Below are 25545 nucleotides of genomic sequence, written 5' to 3'. Positions count from 1 at the left end.
ATGTCGCTGCGCAACGAACGCATTACTTAAACCTTAATAAGCCCTAACTTAACTTACTCAATTAACTTACATGATTATTTTTTTCTCTTCACTTTTCTCTTCATCAGTCACCCAGTCGTCGCTCCTATCACTTCGATCGCTGACGCTGGTCTCACTGCTCGGCACTTGGAAGGCTATCTCACGCCCATTATAACTGAGCACAGATCTTTGACCGTAAATACTATTTGTTTTTTGCTCACTAGAGAGTGTTGATTGACTTATATTAGACACGTTATCAAAAGATAACCTCTTCTGGACAGCTGATGTTAGCTGCTTCTTCAAATTATTTCGAAGTTTAACCATACTAGGACTATTAGGTATACTCTCGTAGCAATGAGACAAGGACGTTCCATCGGCATGCTTTATAGTGTCGTAAATATTTTCATTATCATTGTAGCTCGTGTAGTCTGAAGACACGAATGAATGGCGACTGCTGTAATTTGGACTGCTTTCTTTAGATTTAGGCGGACGAGGTGGAATTTTTTCGTAAATTCTCTCCGAACCAATTTTTTCATAGCTGACTGTAGACGTGCCGCTCACTGATTTGGAGATAGAGTAGTTCTTATCGTTGTCTTTACATAGAAAAGGATCGTAATGCTCAGCAATTTGTATACCCGAGCTGGATGTATGGCAGTACGGCTTTACAGGGGATTTGCAATATTCATAACCATCGTCGCTGTCACCGTCTCCTCGTGTACGCTCCTCAAGTTGATCACATAATTCATAATTATGGAGACTACTCTCATCACCTTCAGGGTGAGATCTCATTTCCAACAGGCACTGATAAATATTTTCTTCTTGGTCGATATCATTTGGTGGGTCTATATCATTTCTCTCTGCTTCTTTAGGTATTTCTGGTAATGGGCAATTTATTTTTGAATTTCTTTCAGATTTTACTGGTATAACTACTACATTCTCATTATCACGTGGTTCTAATGGTTCATAATCATCTTCGACATCGAGATCAGCCTTAACTTTAGAGGTATAGCCAATAAGTACTTCTTTATTGCATGCTTCAATTAAATTACTTTCAAAATCTGAGTTCTGATCAGCATCAGATTTCTCAATATTTACTTGAGGTTGCTCATTTTGTATTTGAGATTGCTCTTGAGTATTGTTTATTTCCTCGTCATCACAGCTGATAGTGGTCTCATTCATTATCACACTTACAAAGCCGTAAGTACTCTCAGATGCCGATTTATCGAGATCCGAATAAATTTGACTACTTTTTCTACGCCAAAGAAATGAATCGTTAGGAGTTATTTGTGGATTTACCTCTTGATATTCATTGTCATCGTCTATAAGTTTCTGTGTAGGTGTTATAGAAGGAATGATGTCTTCAGACAGATTGGTATTTACCATTTCAGTGTCTTCTTGTATTATCTCAACAACGTGAAGTGGTAACTTGTCGGAATGTATATAATTAGTCTTAAACTTGTTTTTGTCATAAACTAATTCTCTCTTTTTCACATCTGTTATATTCTTTATTATGATAGGTTGTTTTGCTTGAAAGTCAGTAGCAATAGACTTAACAGTTTTTATTTTAGGAATGCCATCTTTTAATACTAGGTTTTTTGTTAATACTAAAGAAGATTTTTTTTCAGGTACTTTTGGTTTTTCTTTAGGTAAAAGCGTCTTAGGAATTGAGCTACTTGGACTTTTTAATATATTATTATTTGTTTGGGCACTGATTTCACATTCAAACTTTTTGATTACATTTCTTACATTAGTTTCAATTTGCATTTCTGCTGGATTTGGAGATTCAACATTATCCTTTTTTTTTCGTGGACTACCGTCAATTGTATCTGAACCACTTTGCTGTTCACTGGAATCATTATATTTTAAACGTTTTTTTGGCGATTTTGGAATTTTGTTGCCATCTGATTTAGAACGTATAACGCGTATCTTACCACTTGAGCCTTCCGATAAAATTAATTTATCAATGGAATCTACGCTTGAACATCTTTTTCTGTTGCCCCGTCTTTTAGAGTTTCTTCTATGACGTAATACTATTTTGATATTTGGACTAGAACTAAGAGTGGATGATGGGGTAGAACTGTTACTTGTAGAATGTCGAGAAGCTGATTGCAAATTTTCTATAGTTTTTACTATTTTTGATTGTGAAATTCGACCACTGCTGCTATCATGCATTAAATTATTAAACTTCTTTGTAAGTTCTGAAACTTTACTGCTAGTTATCGTCATAGTGGTTTTGGTGACAAGAGGTGGACGTCTATAAGATGCAGATGCACTTTTTACTTTAAAACTTACTTTTCTTTGTTGCTGTTCAACTTGTCTTTTATTATTTTTGGGAATATCAATGGGTGCGCTACTTTGTTTATTTTTTTTACTATACTCTGGTGATTTTTGCTCTGTTCCTCCACCAGTACTTCTTGTATCATCACTCTCTGTAACAGTTACTATTTGCGCATAATGCAACGTTTTTTCTTTTTCTGTGTCTGATGGAGATAATGGTTTTGTGGAGGTATTCATAAAAGCTCTTCTGGTTTCATTTAATAATTTGTCTCTATCATTTGTAGGTGAAACAGGAGGTTTTATTGGTATTGAATAAACACATTTTTCGTTTAAGCTTTGCTTTTGTTTTATCGCCATAGTATCGGCTTCAGGTAATATGAAATTTTTCAATAGTGCTTTTATAGTGCCGTGCTCTTTCTCGTCCGTATTAAATTTTTTGATTGAAGATATAAAATGTTTAGTGTTCATAGATTCGCCTGCCATTAGGTTGTTAAATAACATTTGTGTTGGATTTCTCTGGCTGGTTTTCTACACCATCTGAAACAATTCAAATGATAAAGTTAATATATGGTAATTACATATACGCAACCAATAACATCAATATTGCAATAAATTTAACATATTATGTCATTAACTATTACTTTCGAGTATAACTTCATAGAAGATCATAATACCGATCTTGATCGTGATAAATGATTTATAAGCGAAAGTAGTTTGAGCTTAAATAATATGTGTAAAATGTTGAATATATCTTCAATAGCGTTTAATTGTGGCTTTAAGGTAATAAGCGCGTTGACGTGAATTTTTATTACAAAAATAAATGTATTTAAGATTTATATGTTAAGATTTTAGCTGTATATTAATAAAATATATTTTTTTACAAAAAAAAAAATATCATACAATTTAATCACGTTATAACGAAATAATTTTAATATTTATGTGTATCGCGGCGTGCTTGGCCACTCTACAAGCAACGAGAGTGGGGAACGGAGTGTTTTAACACTAACTACTCCATGCATACCCTGCTATATGCGGGTTACATAGTGAAGGTTAAAAAACACAGCTACTGAGCTATAACGTATTGTTGCAAGGCTCTCACGGTATTGCGTCTGACTGGCATTTAGTTTGCTAACATCTAGAATTTCCTTAACGTTTAACCGGTTTTTATTAAATTCTTCGTAACTATTGTATTGTATGTACATGGTTTGATTGTGTTTTTTTTCGTTTATATCAAAGGCTATTACGTAATAAACGATATATTTAAAATCTGATTAATTAATAAAAAACAAACATTGAGCCATGTTATAAATAGTAAGTAAGCCCCACATTTGGAAATGAGAGGCATAGCTTAGGATAAGCTCCTCAATATACCAATTGATATATGAATAGATAATTTCCAAGTGAAAACTATTTAATAATTTAAACTTGTAGTTACTGATTCCTAAAGATTAGGAGTTCAACCAAACAAATTCCTCATCTCTATAATATTAGTATAGATATAAATATATTTGTATATCGTTTAACTTTAGCAAAGGAATATAGATAAAAATGTTAAGAAAACCGGCATTTCGCTATTCGCACGTTGTCGTCACCCACAACTTGTCCAAATTGGGTTCTACAGTCATTTGTATACAAAACAGATGAGGTCAATGACCACATAAATGTATGTATGTGTGTTATTTGTCTAGTTGTAACCTTAATAATAATATTAGGATTTTAATGTCAAACTGTTGTTTTATACGTTTAGTTTTAACCCTAATTCATTTTCATTACATTTTTGTTATAAAAATTAGTTTGTAAATTCAGTTAAGTAATTAAATTGCTCGGTAATTATCGATAAAATCAAATAAAAGCTTTCGAAGAATACTAAAAATTGGTAAGGCCTATTAAGTTTTTTTGATGTATTACGTAAACAACTATTTTTTAATACTAATATTTGAAATAAAGAAGAAAGTTATCAAAGAAATATATTTTTGTAAATTTACAATTTATAAATAATAATAATAATAATAAGTTGAATATATTACAAATTCGTTTTAGTTGCCAAATTGAAATGGAACGAAAACTGGTGTGGCCTTCTTCATTTCCTTTTCGTGAACCTTGTACGGAACCGCAGGTGTATGGATCGAGTGTGCCTTCGGAATATTTTCCCACTGTGGGTTTTCCTAAGAGTTTGGACGTGCATATTTATTATTTATATACTATATTTATATATATAGGTTCAGGTTGAATCCCGCGTATAGCAGGGTAGACAGAGGGAACATAAAGTTTAGACACGTTCCCCAGTTTTCATTCCATTTATATCTTAGCCTATACCACAATAATACATCTATAGGCGATCGAGGATATTTAATTTCGACGAAGTGTTAGATTTAGCCACCTTTCACACCACATCTTAAATGAGGAGCAAAAATGACTATCATCAATTTTATTTACAATATTTTTTTTCTAGAATTACAAAGAAAGATTTAGACCCTACATATATCAAAAAAGGAGAGTCATTGGAAGCACTTCCTATGACAGCATCAACTTGTTAGCATTGAAACTAAGCAAGTGTGCCGTCACGAATCAATATAATATCTTATTAGTTTTGCAAGTGTCCTGTTATTGTATGCCATGATTTCACGGCTATTTGAATGACAATGGTGCTGAGGAACAAAAGGTGAGATGTTGCCAATGAAAAGGTAGCGTTTTGAGTAGCCGATGCGACGCCAAGTGGTGTGAATGTATGCCAGTATAATTAGTAGATAATACATACATTCTATCTGATAGTTTGCATGAGAATATAATGATATTAAATATAATTAAAAAAAATATTTTTAGTTTATGTTTAGCCATGATCTTATGTCTTTAATTTTCCTCTATTTTCGATGGTCTATATAACCCAATAGAGGGGTTATAAAATTCTGATAAATTTAAAATATTAAATTCTATCACTTTTATCACAATTGGTTGTAATTTGAGAAAATAAAACAATAATCTATAGTTAACTAAATCATTAAAACTTATTAAAATTACCTTGTTTGTAATAATTTTTTTATATATATAAATTCATATAAAAATACATACTAATTTAGGATAAATTGTTAGCGTATTGGATCTCTGAAATCGATAACGGATTTAGTTTTTCTTAGAAAATGTTATTTACGTGAGTAACGGTAATCGCAAGTGAGGTACGTAATCGACACAAAGCGTGTCTGTGTACAAGTGGGCCAAATTATCAGTTTTTGAGCTCAAAACGTACATACATACATAAATACACATATACATGCAGTGTGCCTAATACGTGCTGTTTTTGTGTTTTGGAACAAACCATGTTTTGTTGTAAATTGGACGTGCTCTCATCGTATTGGAAGATTTTAAAAAACGTAATATGGCAAAGAACATATATGGTGATATAAATAAAAAATAAAAGAAAAACACATTTTTTCGGGATATATCCCAGAGAGATAGAGATACTTGGTTCTATATTTTCCATTAAAAAAAACCATTTTGTGTTGAATTGCGGAATTTAAACACTACACTGTCATTATTTTTATGTAAGAAGAAAAACAACAATGTTTTAAAATAGGGTCGAAAAGCAAAAAAACTTCTATTTAGTATTTGAATATAAGGTTCTCTCTGTCTATTTTGCTATTAATAGCAGTAGTAGAACCTAGAAAATTAACTAATTAATTGGTAAAACATCACTTATTTAGTACAGATAAATCAAAATTTCTAAACTCCAATTCCGCCTGACAGTATAAAGTTGAAAACTGGATCAGAAAGTAAAACCATTACGCCTGTTGTTGTTATCATTTATGTTGTTACAGATGTTATATCTAGGGCTCTTGAACCAGAGGTCAAATGGGAGCTTTCACATGCCCTGGGAAAGTTCGATCAGCTTTTAACTGTGATTTATCAGGTTAGACGAGACGACGTTATGGCGGAGTTGCACATTTTATGTTTCTAAAATATATGGGAAAAATGATTTCATTTTGATTTCCCTTACAACATTTTTATAGAGGTACCTGTTAAGCATCACTGGGAACATTGTGAAGTTAGTATTATAGTCTTCCTTCAATTCTCAACCAATTCTAGGCATTTTGGCAAAACTCATTATGTCTCCCTTCGTTTCCTAAGAAAAATAATAATAATAATAATAAGTAAAATTTAGCAGTATACAGGTATACAGGCACAATCTAAACTAGTTCAAATATTTTAACATACAAATTTCAATATCTTCTATATTCAAAAATCTTAATTATTCATATTAAATCAAAGGAAATAATCAGTTAAAAAATGATATTAGAAAAGCAACAGAACCGGTATCCTCAGGAAGTGTATGATCCCGTGCGCATTGCGCAACGTCGCGTGTCACCAATTACTAATTTGAAACGCGCACGCGCATCCAAATCTCGAAAGTTTAGACGTGATAGAAATTACTTCTATTTCTAATAGCCATTTAGTTATACAATTGTTTGTTTGACACAATGTTTATTTACTGATTTTTTTTTCTTACAATAAAATTAAATGTAGTTTTTCCAAGATCTTTTCTGTCAAATTTTTGTTTTGTTTGTCAATCTTTTCAAGATTCATTTATTCATTTATTAATTTCATAACGTAGGCATTGAGAGATTGAACTTAACCCCGCGCTTCTACCAAAGCGGAGAAATGAAAACAATTTAAATGTAATAATTGGGGATCGAGACCTTCGACCGAGGGGAACGAGTGGGGAACGAGACCTTCTTCTTCCTGGCATTCATGTCGGCTATTACAAGGGTCTGCTTTCCTACTCAATCTACACAACCTACGAGTGGGGACCGAGACCACGAACCCCAAATTCACAAAGTCAAGTAAGTTTATTCAAAGAAAATAATTTACATTCTTAACTTTTCGAACGTCAAATAATTAATCACCGATTCACTAAAGACCGCCTCGGACCTGAGAAAAACCGGCGCAAGAAACTTAGCGGCATTTTATTTTCAATTTAATAATTTACAGATTCATAAAAAAACATTAGTGACAATAATATCTTTGAAATAGATTGCAGCAATCTTTTTATTCCCAAGGCGTGTGAAAAATTTTTAAATCATCAATTACATAATAAACAGTAAGACACTGTGATGGTATTTTCTTTCTCATGAGAAAATACATGAAAATTTATAAATAATATGATAAATTATCTTATAAATTATATGGCCAATAATACTTATATAGATATGAGCGAAACTCACAACGTGATTATGTACTTGCCACTGATGCTTATGTACTTACTTTGTTGAAAGTAATAATTCTCTACATGTTTACGAAGTTCAGACGTTGACGCGTGAAATAACATACTTATTACATATTTGTATAGGCATAAAAGAAAAAGTTTTTATGAAAGTAAATTTCTTTGTAATAACAATATATATAAGCTATTACAATATAAGCTATTATTGGTTGTTATATAATTATTGTGAGAAATAGAAAATTAAGCGATAGCTCTGTGGTGTTTCAATAGTTAAAATGATGAATTAAATGATTATAAAGAAAGTACTTTTTTATTAAACAAATATATTATTATGTAGGTTACCTAATTTTAAGGGTGTAGTTACATATCTTTTATTATATACATATTTATTGTATTTTTACAATTTACTCCGAAAAAAAATTCTTTTTTTAAATCAAATCAAGTATTTACGCTGGTTTTGTACAAGGTCACACCGCAGAATGCTTGCCAGCTATTACATGTAACTGTCGCTAACGGCACTGTCGGTCGATGAATTGAAATTACCTGAATAATAAACAAAATCGATTCGTTTTCAATCTGTAAGTAATCTGTCTGTGTGTAAGCGTTTAACATCTTTATTCTTTTTTAATGTTTATTCTATTTGTGACAATAGTAAAGCGCAAATAACTTATTTCGATATTGACGGTTGTCTATTCGATTCCCACTCGCGGAATGATTTTACAGTATATTCATTCATTTCTTCGCTCTGGTAACAAGGCAAAGCGCGGTGAATTTCGCGATGCTTAGAGAATTCGACGAAAGTGGAGAACGGGGTGACTTTTCCCTCTGCCTACGCTACTATACACAGTATACAGCGTAAAGCTAAGAAAAAACTTTTCAAAAACATCATAACACGACAATATTTGTAGAATAATTTAAATAATTTTGTACAATAAATCAAACAATTGAACAATTCAAACAGTTCAACAAACAAATAATTTAACAAGTATCTTCTAATTTATTCATAGCCCAGTAATATAACATAATATTTTTCTACCGGCGTTTTAACATAATGGAAAGTAGAGTTAAAAAAATAGGCTTTAGGAATATTTGAATAGAGTGACAGTTAATTTTGTAAGTAATGCCACTTTCATAACAGTAAAAGGAAAATATTTGAACGAACCAATACAATATGACATGTCAACTTAAAATCTTAATGGAAATACTGATCGATACCTTTCATTATAAACTGTTAGAATCCAATACAATCAAAAATTTATTATTTATTCGTTTTTATTTATTTATTTATTTACTTCTAGGGTGGGCACAGATCACCTGCTAACCCCCTCCCATCATTTTTACGCCCATTTATATATGTCTACAAAGATATAGCTAAACTAATCCCACTTATACGTCACAGAAAGCATAATACACAAGGAACTTAAAGGATTTTTTCAAAATCAGGCAACATTATTTGCAGGAGACCCTTGACTTTATACTATTATAGTAATATTTGGTGCTCCCTAATCTGCTATAGTAATAATAAATCACCTGAGAATGTTGTTTTCTTTTATTATATTTTTTCTTTCTTCAAACGTATTAAATATTTTTAATGCATGTATTTAAAAAGTCGCGAGTTTTCTCAATGGGATAAATAACTAAGGGCCAATAGAGACAGAGGTGTTTTCAAGTTGTCAAAGGTAAATTTATGTCTTAACGCTTTCACTGACATGTTGTGGAAAACTAACTGTTAATATCGTCTGTTATAAAAGTTGTTTAATATATTATTTATTATTCCATTTCTATTAAATACTATATAGTTATAGGCCTATTACTATTAGATAAAAGTTGCCACTTAAAAATTACATATCTTCTATAAAAAAGAATATTTTTTTTAAAATGTATTATTAACTAAATTATAGTAGTAAAATATGTATTATTATATATAAGTGTAGTATGTAATTTGAGCTACGCCAGATAGTGGCCGTCTGGATCATTTCGCATGGTGAAATATTTTGGTATTATATCATAAATGTATGTTTATATTTCAAGGTGCCGAGCTTATACCAGTACTCGCATTAACATATTGCACTTATTATTCTTACATAACATAGTTGTTATGAGCAAGCACGGCACTTATCAGGAGAACGGACATACAATATCGAAAAGTCTTAAACATAAAAAGCAGAGAGAGCATTCTCTCTCATCTCCACGACAGCGCTAATACATATTTGAGAGAGAATGTTCTCTCTATTCCAATTTTTAAAAAGTTAAGGCGCAAGGAAAGGGAAAGAAACTCTGTTCTCCTCTTTCTGCCCAACTTTCGTGTTGGTTTCAACTTTCGTTTGTTGAGGAGCGGAGCTTAAAGCTGCAGTGGGTATCGAATTCACAATCATTGCCATTACAGTCAGACGCTGCGCAACGACGACCTTAACTGGCATCAAATGATAACGTTGAAAAGTTTTTGGCATAAAATATAATACAGAATAATAAATCAGGATCAATAACGCTTACGCGGAATGAGGGTGAGAGGTTTCCATTGCTAAACGAGCCTTTTAAGAACAGATACAGATATTAAAAGTAAAAACAGATAAAGCAAAAAATAAATTCTCATACATGATAGGCATTATTTGTCTTAAAGATGACAACACAATTGGCGGGAAATGGTTTTCACTTTCATTGAAGGCAACGCGCGTCACAAGAGATGCTAAATTGACTGCGTGTATAACTGCGGTTAATATAACTCATAATGTCATTATAAATAACCCAATGTGTAACATTAACAAATAAATTGTTGAATTTGATAAATTTGTACAAGAATATCGCCTGAACATATAATAATAATTAGCCTTTAATGATCTATGTAGTGTAACGATGTTAATATATTGTTTTTTTAGTTTCACACTACAATACTGTTATTGTACTACGTACTAAGTGCGGGATGCCTACGTATCCCGCACTTAGCAGGATGGAACATGGAACCTGGGAACCTTAAGACACTTTCATCCAATGCCAGGCTTTGTCTCATTACCAGAGCGAGATCCTTCTGAGTGGGATCGAATCAACGACCGCTGCGTTTACAGTCGCACATATGTTATTTGCGCTACGACGATATATTACGCAGACGTAATTTTTTTTGTATTTCCATTAATAAACTCTCTCACATCATCACATCACTTATAATGAATGAATAAAAAATAATTGACCATTAGAAGTTTAGAGATCCGTCACGTCCGATTTATTTAATGTCAATTATACGTTTATAAAACAGTTTTGCATAATATTCCTTTCATGCTCTAATAATTTCATAAAAATAATAATATAATATAATATATATGCTCATTTTAACCATAATTGCTGCCCCGATGTAATTAAAAGTTTTCCTTTTAATATTATAATTAATTTATTAAAAACGACATCACAAACCCTCCTTATTGGTAAAAATTAAATAAAATATAACTGACATTTAAGGTTATAGAAAATACGTTTTTCTTATATGTATTTTATGAAATAGGGTAACAAAAAGAGCACCAATTTTTATGTTACAGAAACTTGAAATACAAGGATTAAGAAAAATAAATATTACTACGATGTTACATTTTACTAAATATATCAAAAGAGTGCCAGTTACAGAATAAAAATGGAAGAAGATTATAACAAAAGATATGACACCCACTAATGACTACTCACGTCAGCCATTATTACATATAATAATGTGGAGGCATTGTTTTACAAACATGGTTTCTCTATATAAAGCATACATTTAAAACACTTAGGTGACATAACAAAAACAATTGAATAAGGGAGGTAAATAAAAATATTATTGCATTTTCATTTAACAAAACTATTTTTAAACGTAAATGTGTTTGTGTTATTTTTAAGAAAAATAGGGACTAAGTGTATGTTTAAGGACAATGTATATGCTGTGATTGAAATTGTAATCAATTATTTAGACGACCCAAGTAACGGCAATATACATCTAATAGGGCCCATTTGAGATACAATACGAATAACAATAGAAATGTCGATGTCATGACTCTAAACATAACTTCTATTCTGTTCTGTTCTTAGTTTAAGGGCTTTCGAAAACGTAACTTCTAATTAAAGTAATACCAAAATTTACATAAATGTATATTGTAGTCATATTATAGAAGACATGCGAAATTATGGATGGGAAGAGCTGAAGATCGAGCTCAGTGGCGTGCCATTAGAGAGGCCTATATTCAGCAGTGGACGACGACAGGCTGATGATGATGATATAAGACTTTAAATGTACAAAAATATAATTTAAAAATTAAGACACATTAGTATGTTTTCAAAGAAAAGCCGATCCGAACAAGGCAATAGCCAAGGTTAAAGCAACGGCCGGACGCAGCCGTTTGTATAATAAGCATTGTGTAGTGAAACAATACAGGGTTCAACACAACAGACAGCATGTGCCTTGCTGTGTGCTTGCCTTGCATGGAGCCTTATAACTTATGACTTAATGTACATTTATGATTATATAAAAGATAACCTGTCATAAAGGGTGATTATAATTAATTTTATATGATAAAAATTATTAACACTGATGTTAGAAATGATAAAAAAGTTGCAAAATATATACCTACATACTAGATCTTCGATTCGATTTTCCATTATCATAACAGATATTTTCTATTTCCCGGGGAAAACTAACCTATAATTTCCAAATATATAATTATTTTAAGATGGCTGTGCTTCGATCTCTAGGTATATCTTAAAGGTTCATAAATCTTTATTTTTTTTAGTATCACGCTGTACACCGCATAGTAGGGTAGGCAGAGGGAACCTGTGAACCTAGTGTTACGATTCTTTTGTCCCTCACTTCCGCCGAACTCTGGAAGCATTGCTTGTTGAGTGGTGGCGTTACAACTGGCCCCAAATTCAATATTTATCTTCTTTATTTCTCAGATAATTTGGTCATATAAAAAAGTCGGAATAAATGTATGCACTCTGTATTCATATTTTAAATTATTTAACATATTCAAATGTCCATATAGAGGACTAATCGATTTTAAATATTTGCACTTACGAATGTAATCCATATGAGACCGTTAGACCGGTTTTAATTAACCTAGTAACGAATTCTTAAAGGTTCAGAATTAGTATGACCTCGAATACCAGTTTTATATGTGTACAGGCTGGCCCTTTAGAGAAAGTATAGATTCGACTCTTTGATGCATTACAAAATTTGTATTTTATGTAAATTTTGAATAATAGTTTATTAAAAAAACGTTTAGCTATTCTATTATTGATTTACCTTCTATGGTAAATCAATAGAAAAGCTAAGTATTGGTTATTGACGTTTTATTTTAAATTATTCGTGTTAATTTACCCTTTAAGCTAATGTCAAGTAAAGTAAAGTAGTAAAGAAATTTTTGTTTTTTTGTAACTTTATAATGAATTAATTTATTTTACATGGATTAATCGTACTTACATGAATTTAAGAAACCAGGCAGTATTGGGAGCCGTACGCGCGATAATTGCGAATTCCACTCTACCGCTAAAATTTGTTTTAATTAAAAACATTTTTCTAATATAACAACGTTTTATTCTACTAAAGAATAAATAAATACATATTATAAGTGAATTTAGTATTCATGAAGATCGTATGAATTGCATTGATTGTAACCAACATTACTACACAGACGAGCTTAGCTAATCGCGCGAGCTCGCGTGCAACGGTGACCCACTTACACTGTATAGTCTATACAGTGGTTCCGATAGAACACGAAAATATGTTTGGCTGGTGAACGTTACAGGAAACGGAAGTTATCACATTTATCTGCACTTATTTTGACGAAGTGAGGCCGCCGTGGCTGTTAACATAGCGGTTGTATATTCGATTCCACTTGGGGGAAATACTTATTTTTATTCCCATTCTTCCTGGCTCTACTAACATAATAAAGGGCGGCGTTGAGCCCCGTGACTTATCAAGCAATGACTCGTAAAGTCGGAACAAAGTGGTGAACAGAGTGTCACAACACTAGGTTTTCTCTACCTTCCCTGCTATGTGGGATAAAGTGTAGCTGTGTTGATTCCATTTGTCCTACAAATTAATGAATTCATTCTATTGATGAATAAAGGTATCTAGTTATTTACTAATATTTGATCCTTGGATAAAATAATTATTTTTTCATTCTTTCAAATTATTACTGAAGATAGACGACGAAAGCAATAAAGATAGTATAGGTAATTTTGAAAGTGGAATTACTGTTATTGGATGTTATATTTTAGTTCTTGCCTTGTTTCGTAGATAAAATGGGACTCTGGATTCAGATAATTTTCTTATAGGAGCAAAAACCAATTAAGATATATTATTCTTAGTTAGGCTTCTTAATATTCTATACAACCATTATCCACATAATATGTACCTGTACCTATATAATGTAAAGTAAAAAGAAAATTAGCATATTTTAATTAATACTTAACAGTTTTTCAGCTTGCACGGACCACATTTGTGATTCTGTTAAAAACTTTTAAGTCATCCATTAATCTCTTGTTCTTCTCATGTCTAGATATATTTGTTTCAGGATTCTATATAATGATGTAAACAGCGATTAAATCTTATTACTTCATGTTATAAGCTTTGCTAATCGTTGCTGGCGTGTGAAGATGACCTTAATACGCGTTATATATTACGCCTTGGATTTCGACAAGGTGATATATTGACTCAAAATAAACGTAAAACAATGTAAAAATGTTTGTGATTTAAAAGAAGGTTACAACTATTTAAGAATTACTATAAAAAAATTAAATTAGTTCATAACTATAAATTAGTTCATATATTTAACTGTTTGTTATCTGCGAAGTTTTACGCATAAATAAACTTTTATTTCTTTATTTTAAGCGCAGCTTTGTTTTTTTTTTCATATATAATTCTAGCCGAAGTAATCACAGAAATAATAGAATGAAGCAGTACTAATCTCATGTTATCGATACCGAGATTTACATGTCCCTCTCCATTCTTGCGTTGTACGTATATCTTTTTTACTAGTATTTCATCGTTCATCCTCCCAACGTACCGGTATTTCAACATATTCCTTTCGTATGAGATTTACTTACTATTATCATTATATGAAATATTGCACATATATTTAAAAATAATAGGAGATTGTCGCCATTACTATTTTAATGTTATTTTAATTGGTATTGGTTACAAATAATGATAGCTGTAGTAGAAATAAATGCAAGGAAATCATAAAATTGACAACAAGAACGATATATAGTCAAAGTGATAGTTAATTATTGTTTGTTAAAACAAAAGCTCACTATTATAGCTTCCAGAAGTCTTTCACTTTCATTTATATTACGTAAAATGTGCATAAAATTTATTACAGTTAGAAATTTTATTAAGCGTACATCATAATTAGTCTATAGATTTTATAACTAAATTGCCGTTGCCTTAAATTATAATTTATGAATAGGGTAAAACCCGGATAGTTGCCTCGGACGGATACTTGCCTCAGTTTCAAATGCTCTATGTTAGACGTGTTTACAGTGTTTCTTTTTGATCATAATAAGAAGCGTCCCCCGCGTAGGACTCGGTGCCGCATCAGCTGTCGAAGTAGGTGCACGAGTTTTGTCCGTGTGAGTAAAAATCTTCCGCGATGATACTTTGACGAGCGTCAGAATTATATTGGCAAGTAATCTCCGTTAAATATAATTATAACTAATTGCGGTTTTAGTAAAATAATTATTTCTTTGATTGCATTAGAGTTTAAATTGCACTGTAATAAACGTTTTCTTGTTAAATATGTTTTATTTATTTTGTAAATAAAAAGGGCAAGTATCCGTATCAAAAAGGATAGTTGCCTTACTGTCTTTTGCGGATTGTTGCCCTGGGGCAACTATCCGTAACTACACATTTTAACGAGCAAACAGATTTTTTTCTTAGTTATTTTTTTCATTTGGTTTTACCTTTTTTTCTTGGTGATATTTTTATTGGGCTTTACTGTAGTTTATCTTAAATAAAATAAATTCTCAACAGCAAAATGCCTCGCAAGTATAAACGAAAGCCAGGCGTGGTGCCGCGCCACATCAGCTGGACAGAAGATAGCTTAGCACTTGCGTTCGAAGATCTAAATAAAAAACAAAAAAGTATCAACGAAATATCCCGGATTTATGGCATATCCTCTCGAACCTTAAGAAATTCAAAATAGCAATATCAATTAGCAAATTCAAAAAAATGAAATACCAACAAAGAAGTTAAAGTTGATAATTATTGTGTAGAATGTTTTGAAAATTATAATTTAACTAAATCAAAATCAGATTGGATACAATGTGAGATGTGTCGAATGTGGTTGCATGAAACTTGTACAACATTCAAAAACCATTGCATGAGATGTGGCAAGTTGAAAACCTTGGCTTCTGATAATAATCAATACTAATGCCAAAGTTATTCCCATAATTATTTTTAATATTTAAGATAAATACTAATATTTAATTATTTTTTTAAATTAAAAAATTACATGTTCAAATTTAAAATTTTAAAACCTTAGTACTTTTAAGTGTTGTTTAGGTAATAATTATAAAGGATCTCAGTAAGTAATTAGAACTGAATACTTATTTAATAGATGCTAAGCCAAAGTTAATTCTTATTTTTGTTGTTGTTCTACCTTTAAAATAAATAGTAATATTTAATTATTATTTTGGATACTTAATTACCATTTTGGAGTCTATTTTGTTGTAATTTTATAATTATATTGACTTTGATATTGATAACAAAAAGTGATTACTTAAATTAATATAAGTTCGTTTTTATTTGAAAAAAAAAAATAGACAGGCAAGTATCCCCCGAATCATTTTTAACGTTAGGCTAGTATCCGCCATAGTAGGCAACTATCCCCTTTCTTAGAGGCTACGTAAAACAGGCAGTACTCAAAATTGATAATATTTATATTTGAAAAAATTGCCTAAGTTAGAAGATTAATATACTATGTTTAAGAACACACATTGAATAGGTAATGTAGTGGTATATATTTCTAAGAAAAGAGCTTTTTCAAAAAGTGTGGCAACTATCCGGGGTTTACCCTATAAGAAATCCTCGTAGAATGAAATTCACTTATTATATTTTTTTTGTTTTTTTGTCACAAATCACCCTTATTGGATCCCCGATTTGACATGTCCATATATCGGTAGTCGGTCTATCTGTCTATCTGTCTATCGTAGCTCATAATATGCGAATGGAACAACCATAAAGCGAGTTATTTTATTACTTAGCTGACGCGAGGAAGTTTTGAAGGCGGGTTGATAATAAAATATTTGTAGATTCCTTTTCTAAATTGCAAAGGGGGGCTTTTTATTTTTTAAAAGTATCGAGGATTCCGTTTTTTGTATAATACAATGACATTTTTGGCCATTTATAGATATTAAATGGGAGAACACAATCTCAACGTCAACTGGGGCCTAGGAAATGTTAATATTAAATTTTTTTATGTATAAGCTAAGAATCGAATCGACAACTATAAGGAATACTCACAAATGTCTAATTAGCACTACACCAATCATAATTAACTTGAATTAAATTGCATTAACAAATGGCGACAGCATTTCTGTGAAACGACTTAAATAAATATCGCTCACTACATTTCAAATAATAATTGCCATTTCATCATTAGTCACAAGCGGATATTCGTTGTTTAATGACAACTTTTCAGATACCTACATAGTGTGTTACAAGACTTCCAAGTCGTCACACTATTCTAAAATAACAGTGTATTATGCGTTTGGAATTTCCGTGCATATTGCAACGTTGGCCGTTATTTTTAATCTACTTTCAGACAGTTAAGTCTCGAGAAGCATGTGTTTTATGTTTATGCATGCTCTTAATAATAGCGCACTTGAAATACATATGTAAACTAGTGGGCCCGCGCGGGGCTTCGCCCGCTTGAAATAGAAATATTAATGAAGAAATTGAAAACTAAAGATTCAATCAATTCAGACACCGTACCGACTCTCTTACGATTTTATTATAAGTTTTAGCTATTCTAACATAGGGACATCTGAGTGCAAACGAGATGGTTGAGAGTTCGATGCCGATAAAGGTTAATTAATTTTCTTAATTTATCTGCTTTAATTGATAACGTAGTGTGGAATTTCACTATCTTGTTTCAAAGGAGAGATGGATGGCAAATGGTTATTGAAAAGGATCTAGTTAGTAAGTAATATGATATAACGCTTTTAATTTTTTTACATAATTTGTTTACATAGAAACACTAGGAATTATGGTTTATGACATAAGTTAATAACTAATTTACTTACTGTAAATTAGTTTACTATATATGTAATATTACGTCAATAAGAGGATGCCTTATATGAATATTGCAAGTAGAAATGTAGTACACAGTAGTATAGTAGTACACCTGTATAATAAGAATGTAGAGTAGCGGACACTCCGAATATAACATTTAATGAGTAAATAGGCTTATACTCTGTAATTACAACAGCCAAAAAATATTTTATTGTTTTGTATATTTTTTTATTATTATTATAATAATTATTTGCTTTGCCAAATATGGCAAATACACGGAAATACATCATGAAATGAACCAATCTACCATTTCTATTTATTATATTATCTTTGCTAAAAGTCACTTTATTCTCGTATTGATCAACGTACATACATACACACATATGTATCTAAATATTACTATTAATAATAATATAATAGTTTTCGGCTGTAATCCGAAACGGTTGAGAAATACAACCTTAGTTTTACGAAACGTACCTACATTTGTATGTGTAATATGAGATATGGTTCACGTAGCACGTATAGCCATTCACCAAACCTGGAAATTCTTCGGAGTTAATTGACTATGTTCATTTCAATGGAATTGGATAATTTTACGAACAAATAGACAAAAAATCCTAAATAAATAAAAGTTTCATAAGAGGTGGTTTATCTTAATGATTCATAAATTTCTACAAATTTAGGTGATAATCGAAATTATATTTAGAAAATTTCTGATCATTAAAGAGTAAACAGCATTAAGCATTGCATAATAATACCTATTATTTTCTTTATTATAGTAGTTATTGCACAGCTATAGTATATATTAATAGTTTTTAGGATCCGATATCCTAAAAATATAGACAGAACTCCTGTAAGATTAGTCCTTTTCTAACTCTACACATTTTCGTAAGCGTTGAACATAGACAGAATTTTATAATATAAAACTTCGCTTTGCATTGTTAATAAAAAGTTTTGATTTTAGTTTAATATTTGTACTCAAGAACTTTTAATACAGGAAAAAAACAAGAAATGGAGGATGGTAATAAGTAAAAACAGATATTTTTTAACCATAAATGCTAAAAGAAAATTAAATTCCAATACTTGTATCGTGTAATCTTTCCAGTAGGATTATTGTCAATTTCCTTACTGGTAATATTACTAAGATAAAAAAAACAGGTTATTATTAGGTTGAATGATATGCGTGGGTCGCAACTAAAACAAACGTTGTGACGACAGCTTTATACAACGGTAAGTAAGTTAATAAATAAATCCTAAACGAAATCATGGAAGTATTAACGGGAATAACGGGAAAACTAATATTATAACAACTACATAAAATTAGAAAACGCAACTAAATATCTTATCACAGAACTCGTTTTTCTACACATAGTAAAATAAATCTATTGAAAATGTTCTCTCTCATTTGACGTATGGTGCAATAAAATGAAGGATAAAAGATATGATAAAATTCCGAATATAGCATATGCGTATTGAGTGTAAGGGGAAGGGCAACCTAGTGTTAAGGCACTCTGTTCCCCACTTTCCACCAATTTTTTGTGATATTTGGGCGGCGGAACTAAACTCTACTACCCAAGTGAGAAACATTCTGAATCTGTGCCACGAGGTCCTCGAATAATGACCGGACCTTTTGTAAATTTAATTTTGTTGTTACTGCGATTAATAGAAAATCATTATTAACATTTAAATAAACACAGGACGCTCTCTCAGGCAACCATTTAATTGATTAATAGTCATATTATCCTCTATATTGTATTGTATATACATAAAACGATTATTAACAACATTGTTGTTACAATAACGTGTTCAATTGTTTCTTTCAAACATTTTAAGTTGTTTCTTAATTAAAAGAACATTAAAATTACATATTAACACTAAAAAAAAAACCTAATTATATAGATAACAAATATGATAACTTATACAAAAACAACAAACACAATAATTCAATAAATAGCAAATAGCTTAATAAAAAACCTGACTTACGTACTCCAAAAGTAAATCCATTCACACACTTCACAACTTACATATATATGAAAAGAAACATCACAAATTATAATAATCCTTAGCGGGGGATATTATAACGCGAATAAATCGATTCTAACACATGTTTACAATAACTCGTACAATAATACTTGGAACACGGCGAGCGGCCGACGTGACCCAGACACAACTGGGTGAAACCGACGGACTGACGGTACAACCTGCGTTGAGGTTAACTTTACTAGTAATAGCACGCGGCTCTTCTTGATATTGGTAATGTAAAAGCCATAGTGGTGTAAATGGGGAGTGATTGTTTAGAACGATGGTTGTTGGTTCGATTTCTACTGGAAGGATCTATATTTAAAAATATTCTCGTCATTCTAGGGAGTGGCGTGGGTTTTTATTATACTTCTAGGTAATTGAAATTTGAGCAAGATAAATAATTTAAATAAATATAATCATTAAAATAGTTGAGCAATGTAATTTTGTGGTATGTGTCAATAACGTTATATCACGTACTAATTATATTAACACAGGACGACTAGTATGAAGTGACATAATTAAAAAATATATAATTATAATTAATTATATGCTCACTAAAGATATAGACATTTTTTTATTAAAGTCTTATTAAAAATATTATTAATAAAAAAAGCAGTACCACAGCCTGAACAATACAAAGCAAAGTACGGCAGTCCGGTCCGCTCCTCACGTACATGCGCAGTCTCCACAATTCGGTTGAAAGTGGGTAACCGAGTCTTAACTCTAGGTTCCCTTTGCCTCCCTATTACATGTGGGATACAGCGTAAAAAGAGTACGAACATGTCGTTCAGAATAAGCAAAACAAAAAACGTGGTTTCCCTTGTACGTACACAACATGTAACCAATACAAACGGAAAATAAAAATAACGAAATATATCACCAAGTTGAAAATGTCATATAAGTTGATAAAGTTTTTAAGTTAAGTTGATAAGTCAACTTAACTTAAAAAAAATGTCAAAATATCTTCTATTGTGCTCGCAAGTGTGATTGTAGGCCACTTTGGTGAGAACAAAATAACAAAAGGCTAAAATTAAAAAGGGATTTAGGATAAGCATAATTGCGCAAAAATCTACCTCATTAACGTATTACAGTTAGGTCGTTATGAGAAAATATTGTTATTTGAAAAAAAAAAAAATTAAAAGCTTTTGTCACTAATCTCTTTGCTTTGACAGATTAGTAGAAAATTTAATAATTAAGATTGAAATATGTATGTAAAAATCGAAAGTCTTGAGGCAAGTCGTAGCGCAGAGGCAGAAGCGTGCGACTGTAAACGTTCCATTCCCACTCAAAGAAATGAAATATTTAATATTTTTATTTCCTCACTCTGTAATGAGACAATGCGCGGGTTTAAGTTCCACCACTACATACACAATGCGTGCTGAATTCGACGGAAAGTGGGAATCGGAATGTCTTAACAGTAAGTTCCCAGGTTCCCTTTGCGTCTGCCTACCCTGCTATGTGCTTAAAGATACACCGTGGACCTAAAAAAATACATAATAATATCTTTAATTCTTTTACATTTACTTGTTATAGATTATTACTACTCTTTAAATGTGTCACTGGCGTAGTATGCCATTACTTAGCCATCGCTAATCGATTCCTTGAAAGAGATTATTTGTTTTATATATTTTTACTTCGGTTAATGCTTGTTATAACTGGAAATCTGCATATATATAAATAAAAACTGTAGCAAAGATCGATGCTTTTAAATAAAAAAAATGCTAAAAACAACTTACACCTAATATTAGTTCCTTTTCTTATTCATGAAAATAGCGACTAACTAGAGCAAAGCTGTAAGGAATAGGTAATTAAATTACATTTCGCCTTCCTTGCCGAAAACAAAAAAGTCAAATAACTGGGAATCGCACCTGCAACCGCCACAACGACCAAAAAAATTACGAAGTTTTTTTAGTTAGTACTTATATGATTTTCAACGAGCGTTAAATAAATTATAAATAAGCGCTTACGTAACTCTTAACCAGTTAAAGATTACTACAAGACCCTTCTTCAAGGCAAGAGAAAGGTATCTTGTAGTAATAAAATTTACCTCCTATATACAATCCCGCTTTATAAAAGCTAATTAGTTTAAAAAAAAGTTATATATATTTATTGTTTTCCTAAAACTTTACAAATTAAGAGTATTTGTTAAGATATCATAAGTAATACATATATAACAGCTTCACAGTGTATCCTACACAAAGCAGGGTAGGCAGAGGGTACCTGGGAACCTTATGTTAAGACACATCGCTCTCTTTTTATATCCTATCTATTAGTTAAAATTCTACATAAAAAAGAGAGAAAAGAGTGCGACGATAAAGAGAAACGCATTCAGTGGAGTGTATCAAATAATCACTTGTAAATATTATAATCTAGCCTCGAGTTACGCGTCTTAGTTTACAGAAGCCCGGAGCGATGCTAAGGTTTCCTTCCGTGGATCGATTGAGTAACGCTTTGGGCACATCTCGATTTCAATATTAGATTGTAAGGAATATTTTTTATTTTTAGCTTTACGGTGTATCTTTTCCTCTTTCGCCTCGTCGACAGCCATCAGCCTCTTTATACATGTATACAATCAAAAATATCGAGAATTATGAGAATATTTTGAGAATTATGTATGTTTTCTATATAAAATAAAAGTATAATACAAACTTCATAAAATAATAAAATAAAAGTATAATACACACTTCTTTATAAGGCATCAAGAAGCAGTGATTTTTACTTTCAGCCACGTTGTTATTTAGGTATTTATTCAAACGCGTGATATCACTGTAGACCGGGCGACCTCGGCAATGACTGGAATTGTTTCCAATACACTAACTTTTTTTAAATGCTATACACACCTATATTTAATTCTCAATATAGCTTGGGGGCCCCAAAAACATAGCTTGCTTCTCAACATAGCTTAGGGGCCCCAAGTTGGGGTCGTCGAAGCGCAGAGGCATTGCCTATGAATCCTATGATTAGAATTGGCTTAAATTAATATGTATATTAATATTATAAATGCGTCATGAACGTATAGTGGGTATATAGGTACATGTCTCATTTAACACAAAATTTTAATTATTATTATATTTATAGAAACCGATAAATATTGTTTTGTACAACTAAAATTGTAGAGATAAAAAATGTACAGACTCGCACCTGCTTCTATATTATAACAAATATAGTACCCAGAAATACCGAGAAATGATTGAACAGATATAATAGTATCAATCAGCTTCACGCTGTATCCCGCACACAGCAGGGTAGGGAGGGTGTTACGACACTCCGTTCCCCACTTTCCGCCGAATTTTGGAGTCATTGCGTGTTGAGTGGCGGTGGCCCTCGAATGGGGATCGATCCCACAACCGTCGCGTAGTGCTTGCTTTTCACAATCGTCGCGTTACACTGACACCCTTGTGCCCCTGGGCTACGAAAGCCCATAGTATCAATAAGTCATAAATAAGTAGTAATGGGGTGTAGTTGATCCAATTACAGTTAATCAATTATTTATGTGACGAATCTGACTTCAGTTATTAATTTATTACTTTATTAGCGTCATATGAAGTTAATTTACTTTAATTAATGCATACTTTTGTCATAACTATTTTTAGTTGTGTCTTTTTTGTCATAATTAGAACAATGTTTATGTTATAAGTTTAAATTTATATACCTGGTTAGTGGATTTTTTTTTTTTTTTAATTATTATTGTTGTTGTTTTTTTTTGTTAATTTAGATGTGAGCAACAACTTTACTATACATGTAAAGTTAGCCTATAATTGAGACATACTTTGTATCAATATATTTAAAAATGTTTGTAACCATTGTAGTCTTAGTATGTAACGTTGGCTTCCTAATAAATAAATAAATAAATAAATAAATAATTACAATATTAATAAATTGAGGGCGTCATGGAGTAAAGGCTTAGCGCCTGGCCGAAACCGACGGTTGTTGATTTATTTTAATTTTTCTAGTTCTGGTGACGTTTACTTCCACTTTTCAAAACACAATAATTTCGAAAGATTGCGGAAACTTAGAAAAGGATTTTCTTAAAATAAAGACGATACATTCCTCTCATTATCCTTCTGTATGCGGGAAACAGCGTGAACCTAAAATAAATAATGCTAGTATAGCAAAAAGTCACTGAATAGCATAGTAATTAGACTCTAGTGTACATTGAACTATAATATCGTTTCTATTAAGTTACGACACTTGATAGGTTTGCTCGGGGACTTGCAAAACGCGCCACTTGAATGAAGTGTGCTAATGAAAAAATATATCTATTATATGCTAATATGTGCTACTTGTTTGAAATGTAAAATCTTTGTGTTAACAAATAGGAAAAAAAATGTTTTATTTATTAATATTTCTATGTTGTTTACATTTTTGTAAATATAAACGATTTTGGTGGTTCAATATTCAACACTGAGTCTACGGCAGAGAGTAGAGAGAAAGAGAGAGAACCTAAATATTTCAACAATAATGAAGTTAGTTAATAGGTGTAGATTGAAATACAAATTAATTATAAAGTTATGTGGTATTACGATATTTATTATGTGATATTTTACTAAAATTATCTTTGTGCCTTATTATCTATGTAATGTGCAAAACGAAACATGATGTTATGTTTAAATTATTTTGAAGTCACGAAATCCATCAGTAATTTCTGATAGTAGCTTAGTCCTAACTATTTCGTGCAAAGCAATGACAAAAATATATATATATATATATATTTTTATTTTATTTTAACAGCTACATCCACGGGCGCATAGTTGCCCGTGCCTTTTTTTATTTTATGAAAGTTATTTTAATGTGGCGTACTTAATTTAGGGACAATTTAAACTGTACTTATATCTAGAGCTTATACTAGAGGGGTTGGATGAGACCCCTACCGACATTTATGTTATTAACATATATAACTTATTTTATATAATTACTTTGTACATGTAAAGAACACCTTCGCCTATTAGATTTGGCCTGGCTCATGCAGAACGCCTTCCTTAATAAAGATATATTAAACGTTAGGTTGGCAATTGTTTAGATAAAAAATAATAAATTATTTAAATTTATTACGTTGTATTAAATAAGAAAAAGGCAGCATCTTCCCGTACAGCAAGGTAGGCAGAGGGATCCCAGTTTTAAGACTCATAGTTCTCATTTGTACGCTAAGTCATGTCTCGTTTGACTACCAAAGCTGAGAAAAGAAAATAATTTAAATAAATAATTGCGAGTGGGAATCGAAGTTAGGTACAACAATTTTTATTTTATTTATTTAAAATGATTTGGTCGAAATTTGCAACTCACTAACATTATTGGTTTCCAATATTATATTTAAAAAAAAATCCTACTAGACTTATAAAGCAAAGGAATTTCAAAGCGATCAGCCCTAGGGCCGTAAGGAATGCGGGTCCGTTGCGAAACGATTGTAAAAACTACATCCACACACGATCTGTCGCAAATGAACCGTGCGCAACAGCTTTATATTAAGTGACGGGTCCTGATTGAACTAAAATACTTATACATGAAATATTACGAAGGTTATTCCTTCGTTATATCATATTATAACTTCCTAAATTTTATATTTGTAGGATGTGTAAAAAAAACCTATTTTAGTTAATATATATAAAGTCAATAAGAATTATACAATAATTGTTCGAATATAACAGCATTAAAATATTACTGTTATTTTGACTACATAATAAGAATAATAGAAATACGTTACTTGTACTTCTCGTTGAAAAATAATTATATGGTAGAGCCATAACTGGTAAATTTAGTGTTT

General features: G+C 31.3%; 1 protein-coding gene across 8 annotated transcripts in view; it reads right to left on the bottom strand.

Annotated features, from left to right (window-relative positions):
- Positions 1-25545, bottom strand: part of Exn (Ephexin) — a 93530-nt gene that overhangs the window by 41759 nt on the left and 26226 nt on the right. For 7 of the 8 annotated variants that reach the window (XM_085204148.1, XM_085204147.1, XM_085204153.1 and 4 more), the window contains one exon: positions 71-2832. In XM_085204148.1, coding sequence (XP_085060274.1) covers positions 71-2796 — 2726 coding nt within the window. In that variant the 5' untranslated portion in view covers positions 2797-2832. Of the gene's footprint in view, positions 1-70; positions 2833-19749; positions 19909-25545 lie in introns of those variants that run through there. The other variant, XM_085204151.1, reaches the window with a different exon arrangement.

The sequence above is a fragment of the Heliconius melpomene genome, chromosome 20 (assembly GCF_056956725.1).
Source record: "Heliconius melpomene rosina isolate 202511_hmr_F chromosome 20, ASM5695672v1, whole genome shotgun sequence".
NCBI lineage: Eukaryota > Metazoa > Arthropoda > Insecta > Lepidoptera > Nymphalidae > Heliconius > Heliconius melpomene.
Note: the sequence above shows the minus strand (reverse complement) of the source record. Positions and strands in the feature narration are given on the sequence as shown.